Source organism: Amia ocellicauda, chromosome 7 (assembly GCF_036373705.1).
Source record: "Amia ocellicauda isolate fAmiCal2 chromosome 7, fAmiCal2.hap1, whole genome shotgun sequence".
NCBI classification, from domain to species: Eukaryota; Metazoa; Chordata; class Actinopteri; order Amiiformes; family Amiidae; genus Amia; species Amia ocellicauda.
The window spans coordinates 26,899,402-26,926,496 of NC_089856.1; the positions used below are offsets into that span (position 1 = coordinate 26,899,402).

At 40.6% G+C, this 27,095-nt stretch overlaps 1 protein-coding gene across 3 annotated transcripts; it reads left to right on the forward strand.

Moving 5' to 3' along the window:
* Window positions 1-2,250: 2,250 nt before the first annotated feature.
* Window positions 2,251-27,095, forward strand: skila (SKI-like proto-oncogene a). Of its 3 annotated transcripts, none has more exons than XM_066708938.1 (8): window positions 2,251-3,486; window positions 3,846-5,132; window positions 19,581-19,673; window positions 20,210-20,292; window positions 21,113-21,339; window positions 23,148-23,383; window positions 23,848-24,078; window positions 25,107-27,095. In XM_066708938.1, the coding sequence occupies exons 2-8, from the start codon at window positions 4,014-4,016 to the stop codon at window positions 25,329-25,331; spliced, it is 2,214 nt and encodes a 737-aa protein (XP_066565035.1). In that variant the 5' UTR covers window positions 2,251-3,486; window positions 3,846-4,013; the 3' UTR covers window positions 25,332-27,095. The 3 variants fall into 3 exon arrangements, with proteins under 3 accessions (XP_066565035.1, XP_066565033.1, XP_066565034.1); XM_066708936.1 differs by having other exon boundaries at window positions 3,949-5,132; XM_066708937.1 differs by having other exon boundaries at window positions 3,949-5,132; window positions 19,584-19,673.

Sequence of the window (27,095 nt, forward strand, 5' to 3'; positions counted from 1 at the left end):
ATGCAGACAGCACTAGATGTTTATTTATTTTGGATTATGCTTTTAGAAGCAATTAATGGCTTTACTCCAGCAGTCGTGCTTGGTGTTGCTCTGGGAGGTTTGAGGTTGCTTGTAAACAATGACACACTGTCTATGCAAAGTGGCCTGCCCATTTTTTCAGATCTGAAATATTTCACAAAGACAAAAGAAATAGTCATAAATCAGCAGCTAATTGGCAAGTGTTTCCTGCATATGTGTACCAGTCTTTAAAAAAGTAAAAGCAAAAACCTGAAAGCGTTCACCTCTTGCACTTTTCCAATTAAAATAATGAATGTGTACATATTTATGAATTTATTTTATTGTTACAGTTTTGTTTTCCTGTGGAACTGGGAATCTGAAAAGAGGTCTATAGATGAGACCAAAAGCTTGCTAGATTACCATAAACAATAAAAGTGCATCCCAGAGTTGACCTCTAGATTTGATTACTAGAAGGAAACCATTACCAGCTGCTCTCGATTTACAGTGGGTTCAGCAGTGTTTTGAATCCTACCATTCAAAAGACCATTTGTCTTATATGATGGTACTTGTTTATGGGTTTACCTAATAAGCTATTTTTGAATGAAAAAGCAGATAGCATTCTTTGGTCCTTTTCCCAAGAAGTAAAAACATAATAAGTCTCACAATATTCTTGTGATTGTGTTTCAGTTGTCATTTTTTTTATACCTTTTGTTTGATTGGTCATATGACCATATCATAAATATATAAATCTATCTCTTTCTCTGTCTAATCAATATTTTGACTTTCTCTTGAACACAACCCTCTGAATCTTCCCATTTCTATTCAATCCTTATATAGTTTTAACCAAATTGACCATGACACTGAACAATTAACTGTTACTTGTCCCCTGGCAGAGGAACAGACAATTTAATATATTTTACATGTCTGCAAGACCTTGAAACAAACAGCCATTATGATTTCTCTTGAATGTAAGGAAAGGCACAAGGCAGCAATAATGACAACCACAAGCTGATGGGTGTCAGTTGTAAAAACACTCTTTGCTTAATTTTGTAAATAATCTGTAAGGTTGGAAAATGCCTCCATCTTGGCCTTTCCTTGGTACTCTGCTCACTAATGAAAATGAACTGCACAGCTCATTGGCATTTCATCCACCAAGGTAAATAATAATTCTTCTGATCAGGCTCAATTCACTATCTGAGCACTGACCTTGACAGAGGGAAATTTAATATCCCTTAATTGTCTAGGCACCAGATGAGCATTGACACAGACCATAAATAATACATTGTGGTAAATATGCCCTATGCAGGCTCATGGCTAGAGTCCATACCATAAATATCTACATAGACCTCTACTATTTTTCCTCCTATTTAATAGCATTAATTTCAGATGTCTCCACATACTATTTATGATTATATTTATTTTATCGTATCTCACTAGACATTTCAACGGGAGAATGGTTTGTTTGTTTTGCCAAAAACATCTGAAAATCAGACTTATGTGAATCGCGCAATTCCGATACTACATTGAACATTATATTTTAAGTATTTTAAGTAGATTCCGTAGGAAAAAGGTGGGCTGTCCACATACACAAACTTGACATAGGTAAAAAAAAATGTAGAGCTGATGCTTTTACAATAAGGTTTTTCCTTCCAATAAACTTTTTTTTCCACCCGCAAAAATGCAACGTGTCACCTTTCAAGTGGAATTATCTCTCGATCCTTTTTAGGGCAAATTATTGAAACCAACTGAATAAAAAAAAATACAAGTAAAAACTAATTATTTAATACACATCTATTAAAGCATTCTTACAACATGCATGAATTTATTCAGCGAATATTTTAATTCATACGAAGAATATACAAGATCAGCCTAATACAATATCATTTAAAACGGATGGAATTATTTTCTTAAACTCCTTCCCTTCCTGATTTCAATGTAACTTGAATCTTTCCTTTCAAAAAAAAAAAGAGAGAGAGAGCGAGAGAGGTCACGCAATAACCGTCACGGACGCGGCTCCAGTAAAGGCAGCAGCAACATAGTCACAGACAGCTGGTGACAAAACTGTGCCGGCCCGATCCCCGACTACAGAAATAAACACAGACCCAGACTGCTAGACAGACACCCCCGTCTCACTTCCGCGCCATGCCCGACCCCAGCGCCGGGTGACGTAGCCTACACGGCTGTGCAGTGACGTAGCGCTTCTGTGTGTAGTGGCGTGTCTGGCTGCGTCTTGTTGACGGTCAGACACAGAGCGAAGGGACATCGGTAGAGGGAGGAGAAGCAGTTTCTTAAAGGAAAGGCAAGGTGTTTGTTATTTTTAATTTATTTTACAGCAAAAGCTTAACCACAAACGATGCGGCTTTACACACGACTCATAGTCACTGTCCCCGGTGTCAAAGGCTTCTATGCAAAATAATCAAATTACGCCGGTTTGAACAGTAAACAGCATGCTGTTCTGAGGGGAGGTTTTTAACACAGAGGGTGTATAAACGAGTGGACTGGTCAGTTTTCACGGGGTGCCGATACGATTGTTGTACGTGTGCATGCGTGGAAAACAAAACAAAAAACAAAAAAACGTTATCGAGTTGTAAACGAAACAGCTTATTTTGTTAGGGGAATCTCCTCAGGGGTGCAGCTCAGTTACAATTGCACTGTATTTAGAAGACAGCTGGGGATATGTATATCATGAATGCCTCGCTTTTTCGCGGATAGTGCAAGGGCAGGTCGATTCATTCTCGTTTCTGATTGGAGAATCCATGCGTTTAGGGGACAGCCGTGTACAGAGTGTAAAGGGGGGTGAGGAGCAGCAGTAGACAGTCCCGTGAAAGGTATGGTAGTGAATGTCATTAACACAACATAGGCGAGCCAGCGGCACAGTGTGTGTGTGTGAGAGAGAGAGAGAGAGAGAGAAAGGGAGGGTGGGGGGAGAAGCGAGCAAGCGAGACACAGTTTTGTACGCGGCGTCCTTGCTTGGAGGGGCCACTCTGAGCGGACTGACGAAATGTCAAGATACATCAGCAGCCACAACAACGCGTAGTACTAGGGCTGCTTAAAACCCACTGCAGAATAGATCAGAGAGAGAGAGAGAGAGCGGGGATACCGAGCAGAACAACATCTATCCACTAGGAGGACGGGTGCGATTCAGGGATACACCATACAAATCTGAAGTAAAGCAGTGCCCGGTGCCATTAATCGGCCAGACCGTGGAGGCATCCTCGCACTGCTCTGCGCAGCCTGTGCTAGACTATATACTGGTTGCTCTTGAGCTTGCTTCATTCGGATGAGCGGACCTGAAGGACTGTGGCTCTCGGTGCGTTGTGCTGGATTGGATCTCGATTGCAGCTTTGTCATTTATTGTGGCGCGGAACCGTCTGGTGCGGATCCGAGGGTGTCAGTGGGCTACAGCGTTGGTTGGGTTGGTTAGTTCAACCTGCCTGGAAATAGCCGACTGGAGTTTACAGCCTGCAATGACGAGGATGTACGGACTAGGTAAGTTGTCTGGCTCTCTGCTTTACGTGTGGAATATACATCGTTCTTTCTTGGAACAACTTTGTGTATTTGGGTAGCATACAGTATAATCTAGTTTAAGAAAAGTGTTATTTTGTTTGTTTGTTTTTTTCAGTTAAAACTATTGGATCATTTATTTGATTAATTTTGATAATGTTTCCAGAATAATTCTGATGGAAGACAGAATTCTGATGAACTGACCATGATCTTTGCATTATTAGTTATTGTAAGATGTCTGACATTTAACTATTTTTACAAATAAAGGAAAGATTTTATTGTAGTAAGCTAATCCACAGACTTCCAATTTTGACTTTTTTTTTCATTCTATATTTTGTTTATAGAAAACCAATAGACAACACAGTCACCTGATCAAAAACATGTATGTAAAAGGAGCATTGATGATTTGGAATCCTTTTGCATATTGAAAAGCACCAACTTTTTCAGGAACAGAAAAAAACGAACAAACCAACAACAAACCAGCAAATAAAACAAGGGACACGGAAACGACGATGGCCAGCACTCAGACAGGTCTGAAACCCCCTTTTAAAGAGGTGGCTTTACTCAAAGGAAACGTGAAGAGGCTGTGTAGGGAGAGGCTGGAGGACGCCCCTATTAAAAAAAGGGTAGTGGCTGAAATTAACCTGAAGCGGAGATCGCTCGAGGGAGTCCCCAAATCGCCCAAAGTCAAGAAGGAATACATAGAGGACTGCGGGGAAGGGGAGTCCAGCGAGGGTGAGAGAATCGGGAACCAGCTGCCTGTCCCCGGGGCCAAGGCTTTAGACCTCAGCCCAGGACTCAAGCACACTCTGGCCCAGTTCCACCTCAGCAGCCAGAGCTCCCTGGGTGGGCCCGCAGCGTTTTCAGCCCGAAACACCCAGGAGTCCTCCTCGCCAAACGTCTTTGTACCTCTTCCCTCCCCACCTGTGCTGCCGGGTCCTCTGCTCATCCCCTGCGACAGCTCCACAGAGCTCACCCACTCTCTTTTGGAGGGGGAGTCCATCTCTTGCTTCATGGTCGGTGGGGAGAAGCGGCTGTGTCTCCCCCAGGTCCTCAATTCAGTGCTGCGTGACTTCTCTCTGCAGCAGATCAACACAGTCTGTGACGAGCTCTACATCTACTGCTCCCGCTGCAATGCCGACCAGCTGCACATCCTCAAAGTGCTGGGCATCCTACCCTTCAATGCCCCCTCCTGCGGTCTGATTACCCTCACCGACGCCCAAAGACTATGCAATGCCCTGTTGCGCCCGGGCACTCTCCCCCAGGGCACCCCCTGCAAGCTGTCGGAAAAGGCCCAGCTCAAGGAGAGCGAAGCTGTCTTTGAGGTGGAACACGAGTGCTTGGGGAAGTGCCAGGGTCTTTTTGTACCCCACTTCTACACACAACCCGATGCCCCCTGCATCCAGTGTGGGGAGTGCCAGCTTATGTTCTCCCCCCAGAAATTCGTCATGCACTCCCACAAGTCCCCCGATAAGAGGACCTGCCATTGGGGCTTTGACTCTGCCAAGTGGCCCTGCTACCTGCAGCTGGGTCGGAAGTACTTTGAGAAGCCTGAGGAGATCGGGCTCAAGAGGCTCCTAGAGGAGATGAAGGAGAAGTTCCACTTCCAGCAGAAAAGGCCACTGGAAAAAGTAAGTAGCACTCACCTGTACCCTGCTGTTGGTGTATTGGCTCTTTTGGATTTGTTGGTCTGTTCTGCTGACCCACTGGTATATCTCGCCCTGTTGTGATCTGCTTTAGTGGCTCTGCCCTAGTCAGTCCTGCAAGCTGGGGTTCTGGGGTAAAATTATTACTTCTGATAATCTGCATGTTGCACTGGGTATGGAGACCATGGTCCTTGTTAACTTCCACCAGCTCATTATTTGTTTAACATTGATGATGATGTTGGCTACAGTGATTATTTAAGAAGCTGTACATTGTTTGGCGTAGAGGTTGGTGGTTGCTTTGTACAGTAGATTATAGGTAAGGTTGGGTTGAATCATGTCTCCTAAGATATAACATACATATATATACATACATACATACAGCTCTGGAAAAAAAATTGAGACCACTTAACATTGATTTCTGAACTTGTAGTGGTCTCTTAATTTTTTCCAGAGCTCTATATTACATTGAAAGATAGCCAGATTCAATGCTGTTCAAGTAACTTATTTAACAACATTAAACTGTGGATCACATTTGGTAAAGGTACAGTATAGCATTATTACCACAGTAATTAGGGTGTAGCCTACTTCACTTCCCTAATTGGGGTTTATGAGGTGAAAACCCTTTTAAGGTCAGGAAACAGGAGTTATATAAAGGCACTGAAGCCTAGCATTCAACCTCATGTTGTCTGTGTTGGGGGAAAAAGTTTGAGATCTGAATTATTTTGGGTAGTTTGTCTTGTGTTTAGCTGACCTGTGTTGTGTCTTCAGATAGTATGATGAAGACAAAAATATATATATAGGTTTTGCATGTCAGAACTGAAAGAATCAAGGGGAAAGGGTACACATTCATAACTGACATGTCTAATGAGAGAAGCCTACACCCTGTGTGATTTGTGAAACAGTCCCTTGTATGATTTCTTTGATAGATATATATTGTTTAAATCTAGTGATATAGCATGTACGCTACACTTACGGTGACAAGCACTTATTTTCTGGAACTGAGAGATATGACGGAACAGATTATCTAGAATTCGAAAGAGTTTCAGAACAACAACTTTTCATATTAAAACATTTATTTTTAAATTTAAAAAAAGTGTGTTCATATTTTTCTTTTTTAAGCTTGCCAAAAAGACTTGTGAGTGCTCTGTTTATATTTAGATGTGCAGGTGCAGCAGCACTGTGATCCCCTGTTATGCAGTCTGGCAGTTCAGGAAAGCTTTTGTACTTCTGGTTATAAATGTGCACCGGAAATACTGTCTGGGTGTCTCGTCTAGCTCTGAAACCACATTCCTTCTGCTCTGCTTGGGTCGGCTGAAACTCTCTCGGCGCTGCTCAGACACGCGAGCACTTTTGTGTAATAGTCTGTACACCACAGACAGTATACGCTAAGCAATGTCACCTTATTTCTGTTCCCATCCAGGGAAGAGTGTTCAACAATCCCCCCCACCCCCCCATCACCCTCAGTTTGTGGCATCGTGTAAAAGTGAACCACACTGGTCTGTGAAGTAATTACCCTCTCGCTGCATAATGAGAACTTTACTGTTGCATAGTGACACATTTCTGTCTGTCGGTGTCTCACACCTTCAGAAAGATCTTTCTGCATCTTTCTATCTTTTGAGATGTTTCTTTCGTTTTTTTTTTGTTTTTTTTTAAGTGAGATTCAGATGTGATTTTGTCCCTGTCACCCCTCCACCTACGCCTCCCACTCCCACCTATGCCTACACACTCACTGATTCTCCAGTACTTTAGGTTAATTACCTTTCTTTTTGTCAAACCATCAGCTACATTATAGCATGGACAACAGGGCTCTTGATTAAACACATGCTCTTCTGTATAGTGGATCTCCATGGAGGTGGTGTCTGATTTCAATCACATTGACACTGAGTTTCTAGGTATTACTTATATTTTGATAAAATTGTGCGCAGTGTGCACATTTCCCATTTTATGGAATTCAGTAGCAAGGATAAATTAAGGCTAATGGCTGCCACTGAACTTGACCACAGAGGGCTAAGGGAACTGTCTGCTCACTGACTGCTTAATGTGAAATTATCATTTTGACTTCATCCTGACTCATGGTGAATAGCTGTGAGTCACAGTTTCCAGTATTATTATTTTAAGTTGGTTTAAGCGGATATTGTTTAACATTGAAATAATAATTTGCTCTGTATTTATCGTAAGATTGTTTAGGTTCTCCTGTAGTTGTCAGGGACAGTTTTGCAGTCTGTGGCAGTATGTGCATGTAAAAACCGAATGGAAGTTATAATGCAGAACATACCCAGCCTTGGTAGCTCATTGAACTAAAGATCTTGTCCATTTTGTTTGGGGAACTCCAAGGAATCAACTTCAATAGTGTGGCTGGGTGGCTTCAGACACCCATGTCTCTTTATTTAAAGCAGTGTGTTCTAATGTCTCTCAGATGCTTTCCCTTATCTTCCATGTGTCCTTGGGTCCTCGTTTCCGGGGTCTACTTTGCTAATACCTTTCAGAATTTTGAATACTGAATACTCATGTCCAGTCTAAAATGAGTCTTTTCTGCAGTTCTTTTCAACTGTCTCTGTAGCTCATACTTTGGAGGCCAAGACTAATTCTAATTGCTTTTCCTTGGAGACTTCTGGGCAGCCATCATGTCATTTTTTGTAACACAGTGACCAAAATATTCATATTCTAATTGTTCTACCACTGAATTGTATAATTTGAACATTTTACACTTTATACCCTCTATCCTAGCATTTTCTTGACACTTCTCCACATTCTCTAGAGCAGAGAGTAATGACAGGCACTCATACATCCTTGTCAAATGTGGTTGCCTGAAGATAACTCCCCCATCCTATATCTGAACTGTATATTTGATACCTACATCCAAGTTAGACAGATGTTGCAAAATGTAATAAAAAATATGAATTATTGACTTCCATTTGAGGTCTGTTCTTACACCTTTTTTGTGTTAGTTTGTGTGCGTCATAATTCTTAGAATCTGACTTTGTTTTCTGAAAAAAGGAAAGTTTTGTATTTTAGAGCCAAATGATATTACAAAAATGCGTCTGGGCAGTTTGTTCTTGTGGTTACTGGCTCTGTCGCAACAGGTTTGGTTTGCTTAAAAAACACACTCGCACACAAAAAAAACAGTCCTAGTCTGAGAGGCTGCGGTACAGACAGAGACAGCCGCATAATTGTGTTCCTATTTGGAAACAAGTGAGTTCATTACCACGGGCCCTCTTCTCCTCCACCTCCCACTCCCTGCTGCACATATGACATCACTGGCATTTCCACTACAGTCGTTAGCTACAGAGGGGAAGGCAAATTCCCGGTATAAGTTAGTCCTTTCACATTCTGCTTTGAAAACCTGAATAACATGGAAAAAATAAAAAGATGATACATCTTCTTTTTTTGTGGTTTGCCAGGGAGTGGGGAATAGGTCTCATCTTCATACTGTTCATTGGTCCTACTCCTACTCTTTCTCCTACTCCTTTTCCTTCTCTTTCTCCTACTCTTCTTTCTCCCTCTCCCTCTCCTCCTCCTCCTCCTCCTCCTCCTCCTCCTCCTCCTCCACCACCTCCTCTGTAATCTGCTGAAGGGTAATTTAACAGCAAAGTCACACCACAAATACATTATTCTTTGATCCAATGCATTCACACAGTTTGCTAAACATGTCATTTAATGTGTGTTAATGGTCAATACCCTGGGCTACAATTAACAGCTTGTAACAAGTAGTAAGCAAATGACCAGATAAGCAATCATTAAAAAGTAGCAAAGGTCAAAAATACAGATCTTTTAAAGGAAAGAAAAATAAAATAAAAATGTGTATTGATTGGGGTTTGTGTTAAATTGCAGGGGTCATTATGAAATAGATTGGTTGACTGGTGTAGTGTGTTGTAACGTGTTATATAAAGATTCCCAATATTTTCTTCAGCTGTACATTTGGAATCACAAGGGTGGCGAGAGGGAGACAGGCTGAAGTTGTGCTGTAGTGGAGGTTCAGGACAGGTCAGACGGCAATAAAAGAGCACCGCGTCACTGCAGACTTTTTATAAGAGCCATAAAACCAACAAAGACAAACAATGGCTGACATTTAGGGTAGTCTGAACTCCTTGTTGTCACAGAATACAAATAAAAGCCAAAGACCTTTCCAAAGTACCTGACTGAAGGCCTAAGCAGAGACCTCCAACCTTGTTGAGGCCTTGTTACTCACTTATGTGTTTGGTGCTCCGAAGTAACAAGCACAACCTCTGTTTATCTTGTTTAGTTACTGTAAACTAAACTAGATTAAAAAATATCACCTTTAGTCAGATTTTGTCCATAGTCAATTCCAGAAATCCTCTCTCCTCACAGTTTGAACTCAGGTAGCTGGCTTGTACAAATTGCACTGATAAACCAGAGAAGCTGTTCAGCAGATACAAGTCCCCAGTTCTAAACTGAAGTAAAACATCAGCAACAGGCTTTGTTTAACAGGATGTTGATAATGTAGGCTATGCTTCCTGTAGATCTAATGCACTGGGTAACTAGACTACAAATGTGTGCATGCCTTGTAGACAGTGAATTAGTAATGTTTGACCATGTTGAATGTGCATGTTGTGTCATCATCATAATAATATTAACATCAATAATAATCGTCATCATTGACAATTACAATTGATACAGAACAGCATGCATTTCCACATTTTAAATTGGTTTTGCATTGGTTTCTTTTGATACTGGGATGCTGCTCTACCAAAGAGCGTATGAGACCCTTTTCCCAGTTGAGATACAAATATTTTAAAGGAATTGATGTCAATAATAATGAATTGACAGTGTTTTACTATTTGTGTCATGGAGATTAGGTGTATTGTCCCTAGTGACTGTAAAAGATACCGTAAAATGCTCTGAAGGGGAAAAAGTCTGGTGATATTTGAAAGACCTTCCAATTCCCTGTTGGCAGTGTGATTAATGTAAAAATAAATTGAGATATTTGGAGGCTGCGCTTTCACCGAGATCAGAACTGTAGTAACGCTGTTAAACATCAAAGTGATGTCATGTTTCCAGACCACTTAATTCTTAACTCTCCTTAATCAATGTTAGCAGCCTTGTGGCACACTGCATGCTGTACTAGATCAATCCTGTTGCCTGTCACTGGCTTTGTCAGAGTGTAGCCTGTTTCTCTTCATATTTACCATGTGCCGGCCAAGCTTAGTGTTAGACACCCAATCCCATTGTTTTAGTCACAGCTATAGTTACTCATCACTGTTTGTGTGTGTTTTTAGATATTCCTTGTAATTTTCAGTTGATTTAGAAGATTACTGTAATACTGATAGAATCAGCAGCAGGTATTAACTATTGAATGTTTTCTATCTAAACAAAACTCTGCAATTAAGGCATGAACACTGTTAACTTATTCAAAATGTATTTTGAAGACATTTCAGCTTACAGCCACATTCAGTGGGTTATGTGTGGAATAAGAGAGTTGTACTAGCTGCCATGTCCTAACCATGATATACTATTAAGCTGTTTTGCTCTTGGCCTCTGCTTGCTATTGCATCACCCTGTGAGTTTAATATGAGAGAAGAGGGGATCTGACTACTAAAGGAACCCTCTGCTATGACAACAGCATATTACTGCATTAGATTGTTCTCTGTGCAATGACCTTTGTGCCACCCCTGTGTACAATCTGTACAGTAAGACCTGCTGGGGGCTAATGCATTAAAAATTATAGACTGTTAAAAACAAAATGAGGCTCAAAGGGAGAGTAACATTTTTTATCTCTCTCTCAGTGTGATATTTGTAAAAATGTTTGTGTTTATTTTGAATGCTTGCAAACTGCTACAGCATCTGTTTACCAGTCCAGTCTGGACCCCCCCCCCCAAAAAACAAAAACAAAGTGCAGGGCTGCATCTTTTTCTGTGGTCTGCACAGTTCAACTGCAGTCCAGGGATTAAAAGTGCTTTTTAAGTACTGTGATGTGCTGTTTAAATCTGATACACTGGAAGGTTCTGTGATGGATAAGGGGGGGTATTTCATGCGACCAGTGCAGTGTTTAATGAGGGTCTTTTTTATAGCCAATGAGTAAATAAATGAATGAAATTGTTTTGGGGAACTGACAGCCGATTAGAATGCTAGTTAAAAAGTACAGAGATCACTTCAGGTACTGTGGCGGTGGTAGCCCACATGAAAACCAAATAATAAATTGACATACAATTTGTCTGTGCGATAGAACAGTACTATGTGATTATTAGTCATTATCATTGGAGGCCATAGAGCATGGCCAATCTTTGTGAGAACTTGCTGTCATAATGGCTGCGTAGTAAATCATATTTTAAAACAATTAAAATATTATAACCAAAGTTTGTGTTGACTGAGTCCTACATTCAGGTTCTTTCAGGATACAATCACCAGAAAGGTAAACAAGGGGGTTATAGGACAAACCTTGCATATTTTACTGAAGTTCTGCATTAGTAGAAGGTTAGGCTATTTGTTTTTGAGAGATTTTGTTTTGTGCATTCATACATGTTCTGCTGAAGAATACATGCAACAACCACGAAAGAAAAGATGTTTAAGGGTCAAGTGGTTTTGACACACACACAAATGTCTATGTATGATCTTGCTCATAGTTTCTGCATATCAGATTGAAAGCTTGAACTGAAAGTAAAGAAGCTCTTACCATACATGGAATATGTGCAAGATATCCCTTTTTGGGTTTCTAGGTCTCAGATGTTGTCAATCTGAATACCACATGGCTTGTGGGCATTGACATCTTTTCTCGAGTTCCATGATTCATCACAGAATCATGTATTGTGATGGCAGACTTGTGCAGTTGTGCATAGTACAAATTATAAAGAATGAGGGGCGGTGGGGGGTGGAATTCTTCTTTGCGGAGGCTTTGCTTAGCCATACAGCTGAATAGCCGAACACTTTGTTTCAGGTTGACTTACTTATGTCTCATTGAGTTGTTCTTTTATTATATTTGTAGTGTATCTATTGTGGATCATTGTAAGGTGCCTATTTTGGCATATGTCTTGAATTATACTGTTCCTTTGCTGGACCTTTACTGTACTTCTTGCTGAGGATGATAATAGTAGTGCTTGGCATATTGGTTTTGAAGGTGTCTTGCAGAATAGTGTTGCCGTGTTGATGACAGCTGTGGCAAGGTTTTCTGAGACGTAACTTGTGCCCTGCTGCAGGAGATTGTTTCACTAGAATGCTCTCTGCAACGCTTATCTCCTAACACCAAGATCTTGGTGAAGTCTGTGGTGCTGTTTGTTTTACAGTAAAATGCGTCAGTCAGCCAGACGGCCCACACAATCATGTGAACATGCATTGCTAGTTATGACTCAGACAGCTGATCTATCTCAGCTGGCTAATTAATTTTATTTTGCCCAACAGTCTGTGCAGGAAGTTATAAAACGGGGATCAGCATTTCAGATGTGCAAGGGTAACCCAGAGAGAGAGAGAGAAAGAGGCACCAGACAAATGAGAGGGAGATTGCTTTAAAGTGAGCCAGGACTGTTCCTTTATATGTTCATACTGGTAGACTTTTTCATTCGAACAGATTGCCCATTTCCTGAGAGATACGGTATTTAAATCTATAAGCAGGGATTCTTGTCAGAGTCATTCATTACATGCAACGAGCACAAAATGGGGATGGATTTGCTTTCTAACTGGCTTGTGATGTCTAATTTTGTCTAAAAAAAAAAAAAAAAAAAAAAAAAGAGAGAGAGAAAGAGAAGAAACAAGACAGCACTTCAGATGTCAGACGTCTGGCTCTGCAGAGGAGATGGCGCCAGAAAGCTGCAGTCCATGTGAGGCTGACGACACATGTCTAGACTGAACACCCTTACAATCCAAAAAAGCTGGGCCCCAGCCAAGTTTGGTCACAGACAGCAGACATTTCTACTGCAAGCGGGTTTCCCCTGAACAGTTGATCGCAATGATACTGCAGACTTGCTATCAAGCTGAAAGTACTTCTTTCTTTCTTTCTTTCTTTCTTTCTTTCTTTCTTTCTTTCTTTCTTTCTTTCTTTCTTTCTTAATGTTTACTGAAGGTTTACTACATGTATACGTATATAGGCCCTACATACAATGTTCTAGCTGTTGCCAGCTAATTCTGCTCCTTGTCTTACTACTTACTAATCATCATTCTAGTCTCTGGAAGTTGGTTTGGATTAAAGTGCCTGATTATTATTATGATGATAATTATTATGATTATTCAAAATGTTACTACTGCAGGTGCCAGTAAACATTTTAAATTTAGTTATAAAGCATACACATATTTTTAGTGTATTACACTTTCTTTGTATAACATAAAATACAGGCATGGCAGACAAATAAGACTGTTGCCCAGTATTTGACCTCTAATGTACTACACAGCTCACTCTATGGAAAATACGAGTGCCCTGTCTTGACAGGTATGACAGGCTATCACCGGAAAAACCACTCTGACAGCAAATTGTTAATAAGGGAGACACAGTGTATATCCTTTGTTTGATTGTGCCTGCAGGCAAGGAGGCCCAGTTTAAACTAGTTCCAAGTCCTACTGTGCACTGCACTCTGTGTCTGCTCTGGGCTGTACAGTTTACAGCTGAAAGACTTATGAGGCTAGCAAGGAAAGCAGATGACATTCACTTCAAATGTCCGTTTGTTCAGAACATAGTGTCAAGCTGAATATGAAAATGACACGTAGAGTACATAGAACACAAAGTACTGTAGACAGATTATCTTTAGCGTATACAAACCAACAAAGAGGACAGTTTTCTCATCCAGTTGTGCTTTACCCTTAAAATCAAATTAAAGAATGGGAAACGTGACATAAAAACATATTTTGAGTGTGGTTTTGGACCAGCAATTTGGCCACACTGTACCATTACAGTCCCTGTAGGAAACAGAGGATTGGAAGTGAATACTTTTCCTCCTATTTTCACATTCAGGGGACTTTTGGACCTGGCAATTAGAACAAACCTAAATCTGCACCGAGCTTTTTGACAGCAGGATCTAGTTTTAATTCCCCTTAACAGCTAAGTCTGTGTTAGAGAAAACATCCCACAGTTACAAACAAAAATCTCCAGAATCCCTAGGAGGCTTGTTAGTCTACACAATTGAACACATTAGTTATGTTTACTTTAGAGTAGCAGATGTCTGCGAATACAGGTTTAAATAAGATCTTGGTTATAAAAAATAAATACAAATTAAAAGATTCACAGCGTTCTGTAGTAGAGAAAAAAATTAATTCTGGAACAAATGTATAAGACATTCAAACAGGACATAATAGGAATAGCTAAGTGGGAGATTAAATTAACCTAATTTTTTTTTTTTAACTGCAAGTTTCTTTCCTGCCTCCATTACTGCAGCATTCTTTGTATCTGCATCACAAAGATGGTACCCCTCCGTTACACTGCTTGAATGCCAATGTGATCACAAGGGGCACATGCAAGCTTTGTGTGCCCTCCCCATTGATGGCAGCAGGCATTCCAGCCACACAGACACTGACTTGTGCAGGGGGATGAAGGAGTGCTGTGCGCTATTTCTGTTGCTGCTGCGCCTCTACGGCAGATGGCAAATGATGGTATAAAATGGATCTTGTGGATGTCAGACAATTTGGATTTTCTTTTTGGAAACACATGCAATATGTTTTTTTGTTGTTGTTTCTCTGTCCCTTTTTTAAATTAGACATCCCACACCTAAAAGGTCATACATGCATTGCTCTATCCATCAGCCACACTTTAAACATGCCTGTTTGTGCTTACTGTAAGGCATGATTCCATAGAGTGAATAGCAAGGGCCAGACTCTGGCCACCAGGGGTATTACACTAAGCACTAGATCACACTGTCATTCAACCAAGCATAAATGTCAGAAGCACATAGTAGTTAATGCTTGCCTTCCTCTTTTTATAAGTCTTCGTTTTAGTTAGGCTTGATCAGCCAGTGTATTTTGATATAAGGCCACAAATATGTAGTTGCTGCCTGTGAAGATTTGCAGAGACTTTTATCACGAAGGCTTTAGCATTACAGTTGTCAATTGTATAATGTACATACATCTGAGTGTAGTTTAGCAGCAGATTAAAATTAATGTCAGCTGCAGATTTGCATTCTGGTGGAACTACCCCTTCTGACTAATTAAAAAAAAAAAAAAACAACTGTCTAATGAATTTCCTGCTCCTGCTCCTGCTCCAGCCAGTGCAATGCAGTTACAAGCTGTAACCATTTCCATCACAACACTGAGGGTACATGCCATGAATACAATTGACCTCATGCAGTCCTAGTAAATGGGAGATGGACTAGACTGTTGATGGATTAAGAACAGTGCTGTATGGGGGGCTAGAGTTCAGATTCTGCCAAGGCTGACTGAGTGCCTGGAATGCTAATCCACGTTGTCATAAGGTTAGGCTTTGACTGGGGCTTGGTGTGTCGTGTGTTCATTTTATACCTCGACGAGTGGAGTTGTACACATTGTAATGCCTAACTGTGTAAACAGCTAGAGTCCAAGGAAGTTCTGCTGTAGATTCCACCCCTGCTGTCAAAGGCACATGGTGAAGAAAATATGAAAGTGTTTGGATAACCTAGGCAGTTTGGACGGAGTATTGACTACGCGCACGTCTGAGCGGTCACTTTTCTAATTGTGGTTAAACAAGCTTCTCAGTCTTCCCTCAGATGATCACTGCAGGAGATAAGCCCTACATACCGTGCACTTTAGTTCCTGCCTTTAGATGGTACCTTTCAGTAACATTGTTGTGTAAAGGTGTAGTGAAATGTGCCCGTCGTGAATAGTCTGATAATTAAGAAAAATGCTTCAATGGGGAAAAAAAAAAAAAAAAAAAATTAAAACTAAAGATATTTTCCACAGAAATTATGACAGAGCTTTCTGTGACAGGTATTATATCCAATCTTGATGATAAGAGCACGTTAACATAATAATAATCTTCCCTTAAGAAAATGAACAATTAAAATCACAATTTATTATTAAATTGTTCTATCCTTTCTACTTATTTGCACTGAAAATTAATAAACAAGTAAAAAAATATAATAATAATAATATATTTTTGAAGTGACTGAAACTGGAGCAGATGTAGCTTTGAGAGAGACTTTTTGTGGGGACAGCAGATGTCTGTTTCACCCTGACGAACAGAACCTTTTTTTTCCCAACCCCCGCCTTTTTTTTTTTTCTGCTCTGAAGCCTACCCGTGACACAGGCGCAGCAAATCCAGCAGCGAGATTATGAATCATTTTCAATAACCCCGTGAATGGGCTTGAATCAGATGAGCCTCTGACTATCAGGAGGCCCCTCTAGAATTCGCTCATGTGTTAATGAGCGAGACACCCAGCTGTGGCTACACACTGAAAAATTCAGACTTTGGTGGTGGTGGGGGGTGTGGTTTATTTTTGGGGGGCACAAACCAAAAACACCTCCCAACAGCCCACCCCACAGCTCCTTCTCTTCTGCATACTTCTACTCTTTTTTTGCTCAGTTGTACTTCTCACACATGAGAAAACAAAATGAAAACAGTTATCCCTTTTGTGTGTTTTTCTGCCTGTCTTGCCGTTATTGAACACATTTGTCTTTGGAGCAGGTAGAGTCTGTCTGTATCTTGTTCATGGTCCATTCAGTATGTTAGTACTTGTTTTTTTCCCCCCTCAAGTTAAATAGCAAACACACCATTAATTACCTAGTTTGTGTCTCTTTCCCTTTGCCACTGTGGTGTATGGATGAATTTCCCCATTCCAGCAACCTTGAATAGAACGTGTTTCCTTTGATAGTTGGATAATTAGAATATGCCATTTAGACTTCCTAACCTAAAATTTACAGTATTCCATTACTCATCATAAGCTGGCTTTTGTGGGTCAGGGTGGGACTATACAAACATTTTTAATACAAACAAAGCTGTACACCTCTTCTATGTAAATGCATATTACAAGCAAGTATGTTATCTGCTACAGCAACCTCTTCCATGCTAAATGAGATCTGCTGGCTACAAGGAGGTGGGGGTGCTGCATTTTCGAGTAGAAGTGTCACTTACACTTTTCCCATTATTCTTAGTCTCTGGAGTTAAATGAACCTACTGTTATCCTACTCAGCATGCATGGTTGTACCTTTGGTTTGTGTTTTCAAGGCAAGCATGAACAAATATATAGCCTATATATTATTGCCTCTTCCTCTAGTCAAAGCGATTTGTATCAATATTGCAGTCTTAACATCTGAGATGGATATTAATTAATTAATTAGTTTATTAATGTGTTCAATTATTTCTTGCTTAATATATTAATCACTTATGCCACAGAATGTTCTGATACGTATTGTGCTGATATAAGGCAGTCTGCAGTGAGATACAATCAGGAACTGTTCCCTGTGTAGTGTGAAAGAGGGGTGTGTGTGTTCAATGCTGACGGAGAATGCAGTTTAAGTTCGGGATCGACTGGGTCAAACACATTAAATGTTTCCTGTCTGTCTCGTCTGGCACTCCTGTTCTGCTATGGACAGGCAACAGCAGCTTACTGGGAAAGGCAAACATCTGTGACAGAGGGAGAAAATAAACATCGGACCATGATTTGAAATATAGGCAACAGTAGATCACAGGTTAACCTTAAAGATGCCATGACACTTTTCACACAGCCAAGGTTGTTAACCCCAGTGCCATGGCAACATTCTAAAAACAGGTTACAGTATGTGGCCTGTCCACACCCCCCAACACCTCCTCCTTAACTGGGTTAAAGTCTGTTTCCTGCCCCCACCCAACACACCCTCGTTACAGATATTTTAACCACAGTGGGACGTCTTGGTTAAATTAAAGTTATGTAAACAGGCCAATTGTTTCCAGGTCTCTGTTACTATATATATATATAAAAATACAACCTAAAAAAGTTAACCATAAACAAGCTTTTTGTCAGGAATTTGTATTCTATGTGAGAGGGGGGCAAACCCCTCTACTTTTTTATAAATAAATAAATAAATAAATAAATAAAAGTCTGCATTAACAGGAAAATCTTGTTTCTGCTGTTTTGTGAAATAGATATGAAGACTGCAGTGGTTCCCATTTCACTTGTTTTTATTGTGTGAGATAAGCAAGGCCTTCTTTGTTTCCCCCAAAATGCCACTTTAACAAACAGGAGAGTTTGGAACCCCTAAAGTTTAAATGGTTGTGTGAAATAGTGTAGGGGCTACAGAATGTGTAGCAGGTGATTACTGAGGCACAGTTCAGAGGAAGGTATGCATTCAAATCTCCTTTTCCCCGAGCACGGATTACGTTCCGCCATTCACAATGACAGGAGGGCTGTCTGCAAGAGATAACCATCAGCTCCCGGCCTCTCTGAGAGGAACCCTGGGATTAGCATAGATATTTGCAGGGCAGGGGGGATAAAAGGGGACAAGAGTGATTTGTTTGCTGGCTGACTTGAGTGTGACTCGCATGCTAATCAGCAACCAGAATTTTGTTTATGGGGGGAAAAATTGCAAACAATTTAGACGTATACATGGATGTATATAAATAAGAGTCACTGCGTCATTAGAACTCCAGAGAACTGCTTCAAGGGAATAATGTTGACCCTTTTTTTCTGCTGCTGTCTTGGGCAGGATCAAAGACTTATCTGAAGTTAGCATCTGTGCACCCACATGTACCTATGGAGGCTGTATGTTCAAGGATATTACTGAGTCTGACTCCGAGAACAACTAGGCCCACTATCCAGTCTGCTAGGCGAAAGAGTGGTCACCCAACTGTGCCAGAACTATACTCTCTTCATAACAGCTGACAAAAGGCCATTAGTCTCTGAATGTGCTGTTTACATACTCTGTTAAGATGGGTCATCTGACTCATGTAATACATCTGTAACTCTGTAAACTAAGTCCAGACATTGAGATTATATATATAATTTTGTAAGTATTCTATAGTAACACGAATCAATGGAAGAGTCAATGGACAGTGCAATTTAGAGTGAGCATTTACATTTCTAGCTGTTTACATGCGTGTATTTTGATAGATATGAAATAGAAGCAGAAGTGCCAATTTGTGCTCTGCTCCCTGCCCTGCGAATGCACCCCAGTGTTGACATGAACAGCCGGCCTTTCAGTCCTGGGTGTCTCCTGGGACAGGCAGCCCAGCTGTGAGGCACTATGGAGGGGGATCATGCTCCAGTGATTAATGTGCAGCAGAGATTAGCTTGAGACCTCTCACTCCACTGGGCAGCTGAGCTGGAATGAAGGAGATGCTGGTGCACGCGCACACGCACACGCACACGCACACACATTGCAAATCCTCTGAAGGTTAGCCAGTCACATCTTTCTCCTACTCCTGTGGTTGTTTACTTTTGGAGTTTGTATGTTTCTGTTATGTTTGTTTGCCCCATCCCCTACCCTTCTTCATTTAAAGACGCACTACAGACGAGCCTTAAATATATTGTTTACTCATGCTGTGCAAAGGCATAAAACAGGATGTGTGGATCACAGTTTTTTTTTTTTTTTCTTTTTCATTCTTCCTCCCAGAAGGACCCCAGCGAGGAGGCTCTAGTGAAGAAGACAGGCTCAGATCTCTGCGCTCCCCCCGGAAAGCTGGCCGAGACCGAGCCTAACAAAAAGGTCACCATCCTGTCTCACTGCTCTGTCATGTCGTCAACCCACCCCACCCCCTCTTACCTCCCCCACCTCCCAATATAGGACACACTCCCCCTGCCCTCACATCTCAATTCATGTGTAGTATCTTAGTATGAAAGAATGCAATGCAGTCACACTGGAATTCTTAGCATATTTAATTCATGACATTGTATTTCTGTGTACTGAAAGGACTTATATTGTAGCTAGATTTATGTTCTAAGCACATGATAAAAAAAAGTAATTGTTATTATTGTTGTTATTATGAATAATAATAATAATAATAATAATAATAATAACAATAATATTATTATTAATAATAATAATAATAACATATGGCCAATGCTTATATCCAAGGTTAGCATTCAAAAACAATTGCTCTATTGTAACAGGGAAGATGTGACACTAATGAATAATAAGAATAAGCATAAAAATAATTGTATTATTATTACTATTATTGTAGCCTCTTTGCAAAATAGGAGCTAACAAGTTATAAATAAATTACTGTATATCTGTTTCTACAGGTTAAATCCCAATCCATTGTTTTCAATCAGTTGTATCCAGAGATTAAAGAGGATCCTGACCATGCAGATCTCATCCACCCAAGGTAGGTTTGCTTCCTAGTGCACCTTTTCCTTTAGTCATTCCAGCTGCATTTCTTCATTTCTTTCTTTTTTAACCAGTTTAATGTTTTGCTTTTGCTTTTGCTTTCCTGAACTGCAAACATGTCGCAGTGTGTCTGATATTGGAATGGGAGGGTAATCTTGGCAAATACAGATTAGGCTGGAATTAGCTGGATTATATTGATAATGCAGTTTAAAAGTAAGGACATTCATCGCTTACTGACACACAACAATGGCTAGACTGCTGGATTTGGCTGGATCAAGTAATACTTGTTTGACCATGACACATGTACTTACCGGCAGGCTGCAGACGTTTTGGACAGTATTGCCATTCTCCCATTGTCCTTTATTTGTTTATTTCTGTTCTAAGAATTTCAGTGTACTAATTAGGTCAAATCATTACAAATTGCAGTGCTTTTTGGAAATGTCTGCAGATGCAACCTTGTTTTGTATTGTCATGTGCCATTATGTGCTTCTCAGTGCTAAGGCTTATTGAAATAATATAAAGTAAGGCATAAACATTGAGGAATAAAATCAATCAATCACCTTACCGTTTAATCTGATATGATATTTATGTGCATGCATATTTTACTGAGTTACATCAAGATGCAGTCTATTCTGTGTCAACAGATATTTGAAATCTGAATCAGGATCAAAGTCAATTCTGTCAAGCATTAGCCTGACATCATTGAATTTACTACCATTCTATCTATCTATATCTTCACATCATTTGTTGTGTAGTGTAACGCAACACCATTGATCTTACTGCCTCATTATAGACATATTTTCATATTCACTTTCCAGCTACTACCTGTACATGTATGACAAAGTGGTGGCCCCCAATGTGTCCCTGCCTCACTCCCTGAGCCAGGCCCGAGAGCTGGGCAAGGCGGGTGGGAGGGAGGGGGACGTGAGCTCCGAGATGCTGGGGGCCCTGTTGAAGCAGCACTACATAGAGACGCGGAGGGGGGCACTCCCACATCACGATGACCCGCACAGCCAGACTGACAGGCCATCACCCAGCAGCACAGGTCAGTCCAACAGACACTGTATACAGATATTGTATATGTGATGAATATTATAATGGTATAAATGTATGCATGTAAGTATATATACATGTACTTACAATGATACTGTGTGATATCTGTTTGAAAATGTACTAAACTAATATATATTGCGGGCCTCGACTGGCCACAGGAAGCTGTCTGACTCATTTGCACATTTCTACCCAAAAGAAGCTAGATATCCGATGGGGGTTGGTTTCTGAGCTAGTAAAAAAAAATGAAGAGAGTGTGAGACGGAGGAGAGGGGTGGGTGGCTGAGCGAGTGGGATGTTTTCTATGTGGTGTGGTTTGACTGTGGAGAGCTCTCCAGGATCTGTCTGTACGTGTCCGCTCTCTCTGTCTCTCTCTCTCTCTCTTTCTCTCTCTCCGGCGGGGGTGGCTCAGCGCAGACAGACTGCAGCACTCAGCATGTCTGCTCCTCCTACGTGAGCAGCTTTGTCACGGTCTCTTCCCCCCCCCCCTCTGCCTCTCTCTCTCTCTCTCTCTCTCTCTCTCTCTCTCTCTCTCTCTCTCATAGAAAGGGGAAGTGACTCACTGTCACTTTCACGTACACAGGCCCTTTTGCCTGACTAGAATACCGGAACACCTCAGGTCCAAACAAATGTTTGACCGTGGGGAGAAGACATAGGGTTTCAATGGTTGCTGAAACAGAACTGCTCCTTTTATGCTTTTATGGATTTTGCTGGTCTCTTACGCATCTCTGAAGCATATAATAGTGGATGATGCAGAGGGAAATTAGGGTTTTGGTTAATTTCTTATCACATTAGAAAAATCTAAACTGATTTTGACCATTTGATTGGTTCTGGTATCTTAATATTAGATCAACTTAGATTAATCAAATGAGAAATATTAACACTATCTACTGTACTGGCTTTGAACATCCATAGAAGCCATATCAAAGAGAAAAAATATGTCACTGCTAACCAATATTATTACAGGCATATTAACAGAATTTACATTTGAAAGTCTTAAAACAGTGCCTGTTTACAGCATGTTGTTTGTACTTAAACTTATTATCCTTTGTGATAAAATAAATCCTCAAGACCCTTATAATTTCATGAGATTCCCCTTATCCTTCTAAGTGTCTTCAAACGGGCCAAACATGCCTATTCTCTTTACAGAGTCTTTTATACACAGCAGTACAGTGACTGTGTCCATTTCACTGAAGTGGAATTATTTCATTTCTGATATATAAGAATGTAGCACACAGACACATTCAATTGTTTTAGTAGTGGTATGCATTTATCTTATTTCTTTTTTTTTCAGGATTTACTGTGAAATGTATTTTATGAAACTCAGATATACTTTTTTATTTTATTTCTGGATTTAATCATCTCCATTTTATTTTTATATCTATTATTCACCATCACAGTGCAGATGGTACAACTGCATTCTTTTGACCTACCTTAAATAGCAAGCTCACCAGAAAGTTCAAAGATGAAAACACTACTTGAAAAATACCCATGTGTATTTTTTTTTTTTTTTTAAGAACTTTGACTTCCATGCTGTTATTCTTCTATTTTTTTTTTCCTGCGTGATTTCTCGTAACAACTCAAAACTGGGGATGTAGAGTACCTTTAAGGGAGGCGTGAGGTTTTTTGTGTCGGTTCAAATAACATTTCCAGTTTGAAGGACACCCACAGAGTCATAACTGTTAGTCACAGACATAGGCATATTCCTGTATGTATCATTTCTTTATTTCTGATTTGTGTTTTTCTCGTTTTAACTCTCTTTCTGTCTCTCTCTCTTTCCCCTGTCTTCTTCCCCCAACAAAGAGCTTCACACTACAAGCTGTTCTGCAGATGAAGTGAAATCCAGGCATGTCAGTGAGCATGGCCCCTTGGCTGTTGCCATAGAAACAGACCAGAGTGAGAACGCCTACACGCCTTTCGTTGAGGACATGAGCAGGGAGGATGACAAGGACAGAATTGTGGTGGAAATTGTGCAGATGTACAATAAGCAGCAGGAGAAGCTCAACACCACTCTGCACAAACAAATGCAGTTGCAAATGGTAACTTTCCCTCTCTAGTTTGGCCAGATTTTTTTTTTCTTTAAGCTTTAAGGGAATTTTTACCCAAATCTAACCTAATACTGTGTATATCTCACTATTTTAAGTATTGTTGTTTCACAAAAAGTGTAGAAATCACTGATAGGTTATATACATAAATAGATAAATGTATATGTGTATTTATATAGCTAGATAGATATTTAACTAAATAAGTATACATGTTCTCATGTATATTTCTCTTTGCCTCTACTGCTTTTGCAAAATTTCTGAAGAAGATGAGAAAATGATCTAATTATCTGTGTAGGTAGTTCATATTCCTCATAGTCTCTGATTAAGCCAGAATAGCTGAGGGGTTGGAGTCTGTGCAGCGAGGGGTAGGTGCTATACCCACAGTGAGGGGGCTGTTTGTTGGGAGAGCAAGAGTGTGTATCAGAGGGAGGCTGATCTTGGCCCACTGTGTTTGACAGGAACTGCAGGCCTTGCGGGGGGGCGAGGCGGCCCGGCTCAGGGAGCTGTCGGCCGAGCACAGTGAGCTGCAGAGCGAGCTGGAGGCAGTGCACACCGAGCATGCCCAGAGGCTGGGGGAGGTGAGACAGGAGCAGAAGGAACTGGAGAGGAGGCTGGAGCAACTGAGGCAGCAGAACTGCGCCTGCGAACCCAGCTCTGATCGTGACCAGGAGGCCCACTATGCAGCACAGGTGAGAGGGAGCTGCAGTCTAACCAAAGCTGGGGATGCATGGGGTCTGCTCAGATGCAATCAAAAACACCCGTGAACAAAATTAAATGACAGTGATAAAACCAAGCTGAGTTTGATCAGTCCTGACCAATACCCCTGTTGCATTGATTTTTTTAACCTTTTTAATTAATCACAACATTAATTCAGCTATTCATTGGCCGAATTCAATTGTTTTATTAGTTTCTGCTCCCCCCAAAATGTGGATTCACAGGCACCTTGAAATCTGCAGTTTTGATTAAACAATTCAAAGAGGACTAAGCGTGTTAATAGTTTAGTTAAGGTTTCAGTCAACCGATTGAGATATCAATGAAAATTCTTGGAGAATTATTTTTGTATTTTGGCTCTGGTAGTAAGAATATAAATCTATACGTTATATCAGTTGACTGCAGTTGGTGTTGCACTATTTAAAAATAGAGCATTCCCTTACGAGTACAGATGTCCACCTGTGTAGACCATTGCACTGTACTCTCCTCTAAATAAGAATATGGCAATACCTCAGCCTTTCCTTGCATGCGTAGTAAATGCTTGTGTAGACCTAAACACAGAACCGCATCAATAGACAACATGACCCCCGAAAGCTGAACAAATGTGTTGAATGTAAAAACACTCTGCTGTTGCCGTCTGGCTGTGAACAGCAGGAGGAAAAGTTTGGCTGGAACAAGTCCTGTCAGCCTACCACTTTTTTTTTTTTTTTTTTTTTTTTTTTTTTACTTTGAGATACACCTAGTCCCTATTCTGCAGCATAAAAGAAATTGCTGTCGACGGATTCAGTTTTTTTTTTTTTTTTTTTTTTGACAGCTGGCTCAGACTGTCTGGGAGTGCATTTTTGTCTGAGTGCTGTGCTGCCTGTGACTAACCTAACTCTTCCCTCCCCCAACCACCCCTCTCGTCCTCCTTCCTTCCCTCCTCCAAACCCTCCTACCCTCCCAACCCCCGTCCCTCTCCACCCCCTCCCCTCTCCTGTCCTCCCTTGTTGTTGTGTCTGGGTAGCTGTCGGAGCTGCGGCAGAGGCTGGATCAGGCGGAAGCAGACCGACTGGAGCTGCAGGAGGAGCTGCTCCGGGAGAGGGAGGCCAGGGAGAAACTGGAGCGCGTGATCTCTGAGCTGAAGCAGCAGATTTCGGAGTCCAGTGCCACAGGGAGCCCACCATCCCCCGCCTCCAGCCACACTGACACAAACCCAGAGCCCAGCGAGGTAGCCCCCGCAGAGTACTAGACAGCTCCTCCCCCAGGAGACAGAAAAAAAGGACACAGGAACAAACTTGGGGGAAAAAAATAATAGATGTATGGTGTTAGTTTTTTTTTCTTCTTCAGAACACTTTTTTTTCTTTCATCTAAAGAAAGGAGCATCAGTTTTCCAAGACACAACTGGACAGGATTTGTTATCCTCCCCCAGTAACAGTATTTAAACTTTTTATTTTTATTTTGTTGTTGTTGTTTATTGGCTGGTTTGTTTTAATATGAATATTTTTAATTTAAAGTTTTACTCAAAAGGCTGCTTAGGGATCTTTAAAACAGCACAGACTGGTTATTCATTCTTCAGATGAATGGCAGTTTTTTTTTGTTTGAGGGTTGCCTCTCCCCACTTTGACAGCAAAGCCTGCTGTTTTTGAAACTACTGAGAGGCTGTTCAATCTATACTGTGAATGTGCATAAAGGCACATAAAAAAAGACCAACTGACTCAAACTAGTTTGTTTCTTAATCTTCTTTATGCTTAACCCAAAATGGGCAGATGAGGACAGAGAAGAAAAATACAAAGATGCATTTTTATCAATGTTAGCACACTGAGCCCAATATTAAACCGTGGTGCAGGGAGGGGGGGTTATCCTCTCTATATACCATCAAGGCTATTTTTTTTTTTTTAAACTTATCAGAAACTGTGAAGCATGAACACATTTTTTTATTATAGATATTTAAAAAAAACAACTGTATATATAGATGAGAAAGTATATCGAAACCTTGTTATTGTAAACCTTAAGAATCAAATCCACCCACACACCTCAAAGTATCTTTCATATTGTAACAGTGATCCCATTGAAGACAACCTTGGCTTCTTCAGATAGATGATTCCTGATGCTCGCATTATCCAAGATACTTCGTTAAGTCCACCGCAAGAAAGTTGGTATCATTTCTTCCACAGCTAGCACAATTTTACCGCCAGTGTGGATTATAACATTAGCCGGTTATAGGGCTGGGGTATCTCAGTAGTTTTATCCCCTTGTTTATCATGTGGAATTTGTGTTCCTCAAAAAATGGGGTCATGACAGCATCAGTTATCATTTAATAAAGCTCACATTTCAATCAAAAGCCAAACATTGAAGTCCTTGTAACAGGACTGCAGTGCTGACGCAGATTGTAGAATCCTGAGAGACACAACAACAAAACCAATAATATATATTCTCTATTCTATAATGTTACACTCCTCCCATCCCTCCTTCTTGTGTCAGAGAGACAGATGTATGGTTCTTTTGGCAACACTGAAGCTCCCCAAGTGTTTCAAGTGTGAAATTGCTTATTTTCATACTGTGCAGGTGAACAGGTGTGCGACTGAAAAAGTGAAGGAGGAGGGCGGTGTTTGGTCAGGCAAACAGGGCGATGGACATGGGTTTCTGATTTCCTTAAATGCAGAGCCCAAGCATAGAAACCAGCATTATTGTCCAGTATATATTTAAGTTTATGTTTTTAATTGTAACTAGCAGTTGTGAAGTCAGAACGCTGTCTGTAAATGGTAATACAGTAAGATAAGATACTAATTGGTTGGTAAAATTCCAATATGATTCCACTTACTATAAGAAGCCTGTTGAATCAAGTATATACATGTGTGTATGTGTATACATTTACATACACACCAAAGCACAAACACAAATATTTATATTTATATATATATTTATACACATCGATACATCAATTGGAACTATTCAAATTGTATCAGACTGATGGCTACAATGTATAAATAAATACTTTCTTTTTAAAGCCTGA